Source organism: Poecilia reticulata, linkage group LG18 (assembly GCF_000633615.1).
Source record: "Poecilia reticulata strain Guanapo linkage group LG18, Guppy_female_1.0+MT, whole genome shotgun sequence".
Classification (NCBI taxonomy): Eukaryota; Metazoa; Chordata; class Actinopteri; order Cyprinodontiformes; family Poeciliidae; genus Poecilia; species Poecilia reticulata.
The window spans coordinates 4,709,292-4,721,858 of record NC_024348.1 but is presented as its reverse complement, the minus strand read 5'-3'; the positions used below and the strand labels follow the sequence as shown (position 1 = coordinate 4,721,858).

At 39.9% G+C, this 12,567-nt stretch overlaps 1 protein-coding gene across 3 annotated transcripts in view; it reads left to right on the top strand.

Moving 5' to 3' along the window:
• mllt3 (MLLT3 super elongation complex subunit) overlaps positions 1-12,567 on the top strand; it is a 109,748-nt gene that overhangs the window by 43,882 nt on the left and 53,299 nt on the right. For all 3 annotated transcript variants that reach the window (XM_008434908.2, XM_017310568.1, XM_008434909.2), the window contains exon 3: positions 11,142-11,224. In XM_008434908.2, coding sequence (XP_008433130.1) covers positions 11,142-11,224 — 83 coding nt within the window. The remainder of the gene's footprint in view (positions 1-11,141; positions 11,225-12,567) is intronic.

The following is a 12,567-nucleotide window of genomic DNA, read 5'->3' as shown; positions in this document are numbered from 1 at the left end:
AGATTTACGGAATCTCGGTTAGCTTTCAGAGCGGGGGCTGAACACCAAGCACTATAGCTAGCATTAGCTGGTATTTCGCCAGTGGACATAAATACAGTATAGTAATATTCTAATCAAAAAAATACACAGTAATATGTCCATCTTACTTGCGAAAAGTCTGTCGAGCCCTCACGTCAGTAGTCCGTCGATCCGATCAACTATATTTCGCAGTGCTGAGACATCTGCTGCTGTTTTGGTTGAGCAAAGCAGGAGGGACGACCGCTCCAAGAGCACATTTGCGCGGGAGCAGCCAATCGGGGTGGGGGGTCTACTCTTATTATGTCTATGCTTCCAAGGATCAGTTTCTCAGGGCCCTTGAAAGGATGCAGAGCCTAAATTCGGACACAGCTTTTTTTGTTAGACTCTCCCTAGTGGTCTGGAGCACTTCCGTTTTCAGCACTTTTTGTTTGCATCTCTGTTTGTTTGCTGCATTAGCTTTTTGTTTGCGTCTCTCTTTGTTTGCTGCATTCGCTTTTTGTTTGCGTCTCTTTTTGTTTGCTGCATTCGCTTTTTGTTTGCGTCTCTTTTTGTTTGCTGCATTCGCTTTTTGTTTGCNTGCTGCATTCGCTTTTTGTTTGCGTCTCTTTTTGTTTGCTGCATTCGCTTTTTGTTTGCGTCTCTTTTTGTTTGCTGCATTCGCTTTTTGTTTGCATCTCTCTTTTTGTTTGCTGCATTTTATTTGTGGTTGTAGTCTTTTTTGTTTGTGTCTCTTTTTGTTTGCTGCATTAGCTTTTTGTTTGCGTTTCTTTTTTTGTTTGCTGAATTTCATTTGTTTGCGTCTCGTTTTTTGTTTGCATCTCTTCTTGTTTGCTGCATTTCATTTGGTTGCGTCTCTTTTTTTGTTTGCATCTTTTCTCTGTTGCTGCGCGTTTGCACCTGTCGGCCACCATAGATTTGGCTGAGTTCTGAGGATTCTGGGACTGATATATTAAACTGTTAATGAATAAATCTTTCCTGGGTTATGACCTGTCTAGGTGGCCAGATCATAAAATGATAGATCCATCTTCCTCAGATCTCAAGCAGCCAACATATGATAGAGGTCTGATGATGTTTTAAGACATTATAAGCATAGGCGTTCCAGCGCCTATGCTTAGGCCTATGCTTAGGCCTATGCTTATAGGGCTGTAAAGTGGGTGGGGGGCCAGTAAAGTGGCCCCCGGCCCTGCCCGTCCTCTGGTCCTGCCAGACATTTACAGAGACTCCACACAACTCTGACAGGGGCTACTGGCCCCCCACTTTCCAGCCCAGCTCTGTCCGTCCGCTGGTCCCGCCAGATATTAACAGAGACTCCACACAACTCTGGCAATCTGTGTTGTGTGGATATAAACACAGAGGTGTTTATATACAGACAGAGGTACAGATAAGACCTACGTCACTGAGATCTGGACCAAATCTAAGGCTCCGGATCATAACGGTCACCCAAAGGTTTACGCACATGCGGCAGCTTCGGGTCGGGTTGGGATCATGAACCGGTCTAACATTTGAAAAAAGGCTTTGACTCTGATCCGGTCCAGGTCTGAACCAATTCTACATAAAAATTAAATTAGATTTCTGTATTTGTCACCATTTATAGAACTGTGACAATGTTTTCTTTCTAATGGCGTTTGGATGGGGAAAAAAAAGACATCGGGTCCATGTACGTTTACGGGTCAGACCAAATCCTCACCCACACTTTGGGATCATTTTTGCTCAGGTCGAAAAATAATTGCATGAATGTTTTCCCCCCTCTTTGCTTTTCCAAAAGCCAAACAGCCATCAGTTTCCATAAGTATCGATGGCTGCTGATGGTTTTCAGGTCTCTGTTGGCTGTTGAAATTAATTTTTGTGCTAAATAACAAGCACATTAAAGTTTATTCATGGTGTTTTTCATTTTGTTTTTAATGCAAAAATATTGTCAGTAGTCTGGCTGGTTATCTGTCCCACTCAGACATCTCTTTCCCGCACAATTTGTGGAACATGCAGCAAATATAATCTGCGCTGCCTTTTGGTTTTAGACCCAAAGCATCCAGATAGCGCAAAGCTGCTGCGCCGTAGCATGATGATGCGCTGGAACTATTAGGTTGTCCTGCTGCTCTAAATTGGCATTGCTGGAGGATATTTGACATCTATTTTATTATTGTTTTTTAATGTTACAAATATTTGACCAGTCGTGATTTTTGTCATATCTATCCTCAGGGGCTGCACAGTGGCGCAGTTGGTAGAGCTGTTGCCTTGCAGCAAGAAGGTTCTGGGTTTGATTTACAGCCCGGGTCTTTCTGCATGGAGTTTGCATGTTCTCCCTGTGCATGGTGGGTTCTCCGGCTTCCTCCCACAGTCCAAAAACATGACAGTCAGGTTAATTGGTCTCTCTAAATTCTCTCTAGGTGTGAGTGTGTGTGTGCATGGTTGTCTGTCTCTGTGTTGCCCTGCGACAGACTGGCCACCTGTCCAGGGTGTACCCCGCCTCTCGCCCGGAACGTTAGCTGGTGACAGGCACCAGCAACCCTCCCAACCCCAGTAAGGGACAAGGGTGTACAGAAAATGGATGGATGGATGGATATCTATCCTCGGCGTAGTTGTATTTTGCGGTATTTTGGACTTGTAATAAGTAGATAAGCACAGGGGCGCCCGCAGCTGTACGGCTGTAAAACAGAAAAGAATAATGTTATTGGTTAGTTTACTTTGTAAATTTGACCTCTTGGTGCTTTTTCTGCAGGCTACAAATGAGTGAAAGGAGTTTGAATCCTCCTGTACTTCTAAGAGCGCTCGTTTGGATCCTGCCAGTGCTTTTTACTGTGTGCGTGGTTCTGGCGGGTCATCGGTTTGTGAGCCTTTTGTGTGTGTGATTTGGCGAACTGAAGAGCTAATGGGTCACCCGGTTGGACAACTGTTTAACCCGCTACTGGTGCGTTCACACCAATGATGTAATGACGACAAAACCTTTATACAATCACGGTGTTTTAATACCGTCGATCTCTGTATTCAGCTGTTCTTAGGTCGGGCTGCAGGCATTTATCCGTGTTTCACGTTTTTCCAGACTCCAGTTTTGAAAATGGAATAAAGTCCATTCCGCCATCTAAATACTCTGTGTAAAGCTGCCTTCGGCATGTTCCCCACTGACAACTTAAAAAAAAAAAATTCTGATTATTTCCCACCAAGTCTCTATGACCGCAGCGCATTTAAAGCAAACAATCATCAAATCTAGTCAGACCGCAGCGCATAGAACCAGAAACGTTCTCCAGGTAAGGGATGTTTATTGTTTACTTCCCTGCCAGCATGCCTAGGTGGGCCAAATATGGGTGAAAGGAGGGCAGACATATGGGTCCCATATGGGTTTGTCCGCGGGTCCCACGGTGGCCCCACATGGGTTTGCCCATGTAGGGCCACAGCCTACGTGGGCTCTACATGGGCCCTAAATGGGCAAACCCATGTGGTGGGCCCACCTGGTGGGCCCATGTGGGCAAATTGTAACAAACTCACTGAATTGATTGACAGGTGCCATCATATCAATTGAACAAGTGCGCCGCCTGACATTCAAAGTGCAAAACCGAGGTGACGAAACACCCCATGACCCCCCCACCTCAAAAATGAATCCGGCGCCGCTGATAAGATGTTTTCAACATCTCATAATGTTGAAAGCATTAAAAAAAGATGTATTTTGCATGACATGTTACAATAATTGGAGCATATGGAACTACAACCCTGAACATAAGAAGCAAAGGGAAACTATCTTAACCAAAACTTACCTATTTAAAAGTGAATAAACCAAATGACAAAAACTTACCTTCCTAAATGAATGGCAGCTCACTCCTACAAATCTGACTCCATAATATATTTAACAAGGGTGTTAAGCAGAGACAACAAACTGTGGCTGATTGGTATGAGCAGAAGGTGGATGGAAGGAAGTCCATCAGTGTCTTTTATACCTCTGGCAGGGCACCAATCCAACTTCGCCGGTCTTCAGGAGCCAATCAGCAATGGGCACCTGGACACTCAGATTTGCATAATAAAACTTACAACAGCTGTAACACCTGCATATCTGTGCATGAAGATGCTTTTTATACTCCATGAAGCATTTGGCAAACGTCAATGGGCCAGGACTTGAACTCGTGACAGTCGCATTGTGGCCTGAGGTTTCTGTACATGGGCTGCGCGGTCTACCCTGTGCTTCCGCCGCACCCTTTGTTACTCATGTAATCCTTTTTTTTTATCAAAGTCTTTATTATTTTTTTACATAAACCACAAAAAGCACTGACGAAGACACACACAACAGAAATCCCTGGGTTCATGGGACCGGGTCTGGAGGTGCCAGGGAGGAATAGTTTCTAGTCGCTTTAATGTCTGATTATAGATGGAGAAAGTGTGCCCTCGCCTGTTCAGAAAGGTGTATGTAATGTTAAAGTTACTGTCCCTCAATGGAATATAGTAGTCAGTCCCAGTGACTGTTTGACTCACGGTTTAGCGAATGTGCTTCCTGGGTAGAAATGAAACGAGAAATGTGGCCCAAACCGCACCCCCCCGACCCCCCTTTTTCAACAGTTTCCAGCAGCGCAGGTGATACACGTGAGGGGCCCGATCATTGGCCCCGCCCCCTTGTTCCGCTAGTGCCCCAACATGTATCCATCTTGTATTCATACATCAGTCCTTGCAAAGCACAGGTTTGTGCGTAAATGAAAGAGCCAATATTTGACCTTTACACAAATTTATCTGCTGAAATTCTTTCTACGTAAGATATAAATGGCTGCCAGATATCAAAGAATTTGTTTACAGATCCCCTTACAGTATATCTGATCTTCTCCAAATGAATGTAAGACATAACCTCTCTTAACCAGTGTCCATATACTGGAGGATGTGGATCCTTCCATCAAAGAAGAATGAGTCTTCTAGCCAGTAGAGAGCAGAAAGCTAACACAGTCCTCTGATGTTTGCTGAAAGAAGTCTTTGCTGGAACCACCCCAAAGAGAGAGATGAGTGGTGATGGATGAACAGTTTGTCCAAATATTCCTGAAAAGGTGTCAAAGATGCCTTGCCAATATCCGTGTAACTTTGGACAAGTCCAGAATGTGTGTAAAAGTGTGGCTGAAGATTGTTTACAACGATCACACGTCAGATACAAGTCCCTTTTGAATTTGCACAATCTGTCCTTAGACCAATGTAAACGATGTACAATCTTGAATTTAACTATAACATGTTTCAGACATATTGAGGACGAATAAATATTTTGAATTATTTTTTACCAAACTGTGTCTGATATGGAATCCTCCATGCCCATCTCCCACTTCAAAGAATCTAAATTGGTGTCATCGTATGAACTGAGCAAAGAATAAACTCTACTCGTACTCATTTTGTTACAGACTTACACATCAGAATCTCATCTATAAGAGAAGTTGGAGAACGTAGAGGAAAACATCCAGAGTTCGACATTACAAAATGTTTCAATTGTAAATTCCTGAAAAACTGTGACTTGTGGAAATTTCTGTGTTAGCTGTTCAAATGAGGCAAACTTATTGTCCATATACAATCATTTAGAGAAGTTATTCGATTTAAACCCCAAGCATTGAAAGCAGAGTTCATTAGTGAGGGAGCAAACATCTGATTATTTGACATGTTCTCCCCTGCTCCCCTTATGAACAGGGGAGAAGAACAAATACCGTCTTAGGGTCATATTTCGAAAACACCACACGTCGACCACAGCGTAAGTATTAAGAAATGAATTAAGTGAGGCTTCAGAAGTATACAGAGATTGGTAAAAATTTGCTGAAACATTGACTAATTCCTGCATTATCACAACATTTTACACCATGCTCATCATTTATTGCTGAGATATCCTGTTTAGCTGAGCGCTGCCGTAGCTGCTGTGCAAGAAGGCGTCCAGCCCTCTCACCATGCTCATAGTAGCCATACCTAGATTTGGATATTAAATATTAGGCCTGTAGGGTAGATAAGATGTTTAACTCCGTTTGGAGTAATATACGTTTCTTAAGTGAATCYTRTGTAAAAGTRTGGCAGCAYTCCSTKYYYAATWGTAGAATCTGATATGTTAGCAATTTTAGCCGTTCGAYGCCTTTCTTCTTTTTATTTGCACAGTAAGAAATGATTTGACCTCTCAGGTAAGCCTTTAATGACTCCCAAACAGTGCTGAGTGGCATCCCAGGAGTCTGATTAACATTAGTAAAAAACTTAATTTCAGATGCAATCATATCGACAAAGTCTTCATCAGATAAAAGTATGGGATTAAGCCGCCAAGGATGATGGATAAATTGCATAACAGGAATGTTCAGTTTCATTATGAGCGGACTATGGTCAGAAATGACTCGCTCCATTATCACATTCTCTCACTAAAAGTAAAATCCGTTTATCAAGGAGAAAATAGTCAATCTGCAAGTAGCTCTTATGAATTGGGGAGAAGAACGAGATTTAGAGAGAGAGATCTTTCCCACTGTACTATGATCAAGAGATGATAGCACACAGTTCACATCTCCCCCAATTATGAGAATATGTGTTGAAATATTAGGTATATTTGAAAAAAGCGTATTAAATTTTTTTTTGATCATTCCAATTTGGAGCATATACTGAGACTAAAATAACTGGAAGTGCATACAGTTTTCCCACCACATAACATAGCATCCAGCAGCGTCCGTTTTAACACTTCCTGCCTTTTTTTCTTTCTCTTGATGACAATGAATGAAAAAAGGTTAAACTCCGGAGCTCTCCACTGACCCTCCCTTCCTCATTTCCTTAGTGCAATGTCCAGCGCACACGAGTTATCGGCCGATTGTCGGTTCATAATTTCAAAACCTGAGAGATCACACATTAGTCGACAGAAATCCTAGGTATAACGGTTCGATCTTGTTCGATCGTGCTGTGTGGTGTCCAGCCACACAGCACCACACAAAATTAGTTACAAGTCCAGTTAACTAATTTTAATATCAGGCAATAATCAATGCTTTACTAGAATCTACCTGCAATGCATGTGGCTAGAGTCGACGTAAAGTCCTGACTGAATGAAAATCATTATAACCTATTTATGCCACGTTAACGAAGAACAGCTGAAAACTTACCGGGTTTATCAACTGCGGTGGCAATTTGGCTCCAACTCCTCCCCTTGTCATTTCTATATTCTTTGCACGAAATGTTAAATAAATATTAAAGTTGTTTCCACATATCATCTCCAATGTCTGCCGGATTTTGGGTTGCGCTCTGTCAGTTTGGGATTTCCATCCGTAATTTTCCCTCTGAAAGCACGGAGGAGAATCCGCGCTTTCTGATTGCCTACCTGTCACATTCAGCGTTAACCGACTAGGAGCGTTAAAGTCCGTCCTTGTGCGTGCGAGGACTGAGGCAAACGGAGCAGCCACGACTATCCACCGTAGCACACCACACACACACTACAGGATGATCGGTTACCAGCGACAATCTTAGAACGGCCAACGTTCTAAGATTGCCGTGAGGGGAAAATAGGGGCAAAAAAAATCGTGTAGTATGAACTACTGCATTTGGTAGTCAGATGTACCCATCTTCTCTATTTAAATCTAGTAATTACTAAAGGGCAATATAGTATACAGACTTCATAATCTGCACTCTTTTGGTTGAATGCAGTATTTATTTCCTCTTTGGCTTTATGTTGTTTACTTTTTATTCAAGTACGTTTTTAGTTAATGGAGACTGAGAATTCATTTTATTTTTGTTTTTGGTTGTTTTGTTTAGTTTATCAGTTCCAGTGTTATGTGTTCTTTTGAAAATAAAGTGTATATCTATGGCAGGAAATAACATGCATTATTACGTCATTTCCATTAAATCAGTGTAGAAAGGTCTTAAAACAATATTATCGTTTATCGCAATAATTTTTTAGACAATTAATCGCTCAGCAAAATTTGTTATTGTGACAGGCCTAGTAGTGTATTTAATTAGAAAACCCATTAACAATAATAGTCATGATTATTCTTGTGAGTTAGTTATTTCTGATAAAAGCCAACGTTATCTTCTGACTTATGTTGCAAGGTTTGATGTGTTCGCATTTGCATTGGTCGTAAACTTTACATTACTTATTCTTGTATTTGAATCAGCGGCACTGAAGGAGACTGAATGTTTCATTGATTGCAGCAGTTTGCATCATTAGCAGGCAGAGCTCCTGCTATTTAGATGAGGAATGTCCCTCTGATCTAGACATGCATCAGAGGTCAGCTCTCCCTCCAACAAACCATAGTCGGTGTAGAGAGACCCAGAGGTGAGCAGTGGATGGTTAAAACAAACATCCTAGGTTGCTTCGGATAAATAGGCGTTCAGCAGAGTGTAATGGTTTAATTAAACCTGACCCATTCGGATAATCATCACCACCAGCCTTTGTTTGTTCAGTAGGTATTTCCCTGCTGCTGTCCTAAAGATCTATTAAATGTGTGAGTACACTAATAAATAAAATGATGATACAACCCTAAATAAAGGTGTTCTTGTGGTCTCCTCCATCACTACTTCTTATACTCGTAAAGAGGATAAGGAGTAGTGAAACCTGACACATGTACTATTATTTCTGCCTCTCTTTTTGGTTTTATACCAAATATCATATGGACAAATTTGCAGAGTAAAACTTAGTTTATTTTTGTTTATCATGGCTCATTGACATGCATACCCAAAGCAAAGCTGTATGTTTTCTTCTAGCACTTGGATTGTTTCTAGAAGCAGTAGAGACCCAAATGGGATACCCAAATAATTTAAATGGGAGCCAAAGGTGAAACCTGCTTTCACCGTTTCTCCCAAGAAAAAATCTCAGAGGTCCACAGAAGCAAGTTTAATTGGTGCTTTTTCTGCCGAGTCTATAGGGAAGGACTCTGACAAACACACTCCTCTAGGGGGAAACACCTGAGCTCTTTCAGAGTTTGTTTGTCTTTTAAGTCCCAGGGGTATACAACAGGAAAGCCTTGACCTTGTCATCAGCTTTAAAGGATCTGCTTCTAATTTAAGCCATTGCTTTTTTCTGTTTCTCCTTCAGGGCAAGCTGTGGAAAAGCGATTTAATGAGATCTCATGAGAAAAGAGTGTCAGATTAAGTGGCTTTGTCATTTACATAATATATGAAAGCAAAGCAACAATGACATATTAAATATGCTCTGATGTTAACAAGTTAAGGAGAAGTTTTGATTAAAGCATATAGGCTCATTGAGATATAATATTATATGGAAGTTTTTAAAACAGAACCGTAAATTTTTATAGCTAAACTCAAACACTGTAATTTCTGAGTTTAGTGAGGAAGAAATGTAGATCTGTGGCTATCTTGTCAACAAGAACGCCAAACAACTGGACAACAAGAGAAAAGTTTCCATAAGTCTAGTATACAAAGATATAACCAGCGGTGCACCAATTCCAGTTTTCTGGCCGGTCACAGATCACAGATCTTTAAAAAGCCTGACCTGCCGGTTCTGATTTTGGGCGATACAGATTTTTTTGTCTGAAATGTTGATAATTATATTGAAAAAGTCGCAACATTGGGCAACAGTGAAGTCCCTATTGTTAATTCCGAACCTGCAGACATGACCTGGTGGGTTGCTCTATCGGTCAAACCTCTCTCATGGCAGAGCAGAAGAGGACAATGTTTAAATTTTAGACCTTTGCTGAAGTAGACAAGATCGATGGATGAAATCAGCTTCACATGTAAGTATCAGCCGATCATAGATCTCCCAAAATTAAGGAAATCAGGGCCGACTTATTGGTTGGCTGATTTATCTGTGCACTCCTAATAACCACTAGTTCCAATCTGAAATATCAGGTCACAATAGTTGTTCATGGTCTCTACACATACGGAACTGTTGACTTAGGTTCTGTAATAATCGAAGGCAACAAAAGCCTTCAATTATTACACCATTACAAACACAATATCAGAGATATTTGTATATTTTTTGTCTAGAAATAGCAACTGCAAAATACTTAACCCTGGTGATGGTGATAGTGTTTACTGTTCTCTAATAAACATCTGGGGCCTTTTCAGAACAGCTGTATGCATATTGAGATTAAATTGCACAGCTGAACTCTCTTTTCTTACTGGAGGATTTCCAGAGACAGTTGGTTGCTTTTAATTTAATTTAATTAATTTATTTATTTATTTTCATATGTTTAAGGGACTGATGAGACTGAAAATGGGATTGAAAAACATGAACAGGAGTTTGGGGATCCTCAGGTCTTCATTTATGAGCCACTATCATTCAACATCTACATGTTCATGTTGTATGTTATGGAGAGTAACACAAGGTGTCTTACAACCCATATGCTGATATATTGTTTATTTCTGTGTCACCTTTTGATGTCTATGTGTGCAAAATATTGTTGGGTATAAGGTTTCATAGATTAAGTGATTTATCTAGCTTAATCTCGGCTAATGTTAAGATAGATTTATCTATTTTAAATCTAGCGATTTAAGCTAGATAAATCAAATGCTGGCTAGAATGGATGTTACGTTACCAAATCATAAGAGCAACTTTCTGCTTATGACGTTATATTTGTGCCACCACAGTGTGCGGTGAGACTGAGGTGAGCACATATATCTGCCCAAACAAAGTTTATGTAAATAAGCCACATCACCAGGTAAAAAACAGATTTTTTTCATTCAATCATAGTATTTCTAGCAAACACTGAACTTGCTTAGATAAATGACAGCCAGTCACAAACAGTAAATTGTCAAAGGCTAATTTTACTAAGCACTAAATGGTCTTGGATTTTCAGTTGCTGGTCATTTCTGAACCATATAAACCCCCTCATTCACACTGAGATCTCTTTACTCAGTGTTCCCACACTGAAAATAAATGTTTCTTTGAACCAAATTAAAGAAATGTCTTATTTGTTACAACTAATTTAATCAGGTCATTCATATTATGTCTTAGCTTTGTATCAACTTTAAAGTTTGCATTGTGACAAACTATTCCTGTTCTACATTCAAAATGTCTATGATATGAAATGTAGTGGCTGTTTGGGGACAGGAGTCTTAATCAAACTAAGGTTACAGAGTCTGACCCAAGCATTTATTGGCAAAACTACTCAATATTTTTCCTCTCACCTGAAATGAAAACCTCTTTTCTTATTATGTTGGCAATCTTTATTTTAAATGGTAGTCTCTAATAAACGTTTCTCTCTTTTCAGTATGCAAGGATCCTCCATACAAAGTGGAGGAGTCTGGATATGCTGGATTCATCTTACCTATTGAAGTTTACTTCAAAAACAAGGTAATTTTAATAAGCTCAATCATGTGAAACTTAAGTCGTCATTTTGAAGTTGGATATAATCGGATGCTGACTTCCAAAATTCAGTTTTCTGGATTTGTCTGTGCCTGAAGAATGTAAGTTGCAAATTATGTGAAGAATTTAGTTTATCTGTATCACTAGGGTATATACGAAGGCCTACTACCTCAATAACAAATTTTGCTGGGCAATAAATTGCCTCAGAAATTACTGCAATAAATGATAGTCAAGTCATCGTGACACCATTTTTTAACTAATATGATAATAATGGCATATTAATGCAAGTACACCTGCTCAAAGATAAAAATAAAAAAATTCTGAAGAACATTTAACATTAGACCTGGAAAACATGTTAAATATCCCAAATAAACAAACAAAAAAACTGAAACAACGATTAAAATGGAATATGAAGCCTCCTTAACAAAAATTTCATTTAAAAAAACATTAATCATTCAGCTTTGTCAGGGTCCATTATTGAAAGAGGCAATATTTCAATAATTTATTTTTGATTGTGTATTTTTTTTTGACATTCAGTTTCTACCTCATATATATTCCATAGTGTGTATTAATTAACACATAATGTAATAAATCTGATCATAGATGCATACTTTGCAAATATTGAAAACAAAATCCTGGAATGTCTAACAGGTGGGGTTTATTTTTGAGAAACAATGTTGTGTGTTGCAGATTTCTGCCTAGGTCCCTCTTGAGAATGAGATCTAGATCTCAACAGGGTTTACCTGGTTATTTAAGGGAAAAAAAGATTTAGCACTCTGTTGTTGCGCAACACCCTCCCCCCCCCTCTCTCTACTTCCCTTAAAGATGTGCTACCAGCTCTACATCTACAGGGTGAATTGAGTTTCCTAAATCTGCTGGGATTTTACCCTGTCCAGAACTGAAGTAAACTCTGTTTAAGTTGGCGTCGAGAAAGACTAGCCTGGTTTCTGACGACCTCCATCCAGATGTCCCACTCTTTTTCACCGTTAATTAGCCAGATTGAGAAGCCTGCAACCAACTAGTTTCACAGAGCACACCTGTTAACGGTCACTCTTTCTCTTTATTACTACTTGCACTTGTTACTGAACCAGGTTGGTTTTAGTGACTCGGGCGAGTCCCAAGGGTGTTGTTTTAGTTTTGGCTAAAAGCAACCTATGAAACATTTTCCACTTTTTCCTCCCAGACTCAAACTTCAGAGTATTTTACAACCATCAAAGAACTTTAAGGTGACTCATTAATTGAATGTCCACAACATCTTTTGGATTTTCTTWATGCTAATTATTTTATTAGTAAGGCAATTTTGCAAGGGTCAGTACAGCTTAATTCAGTAG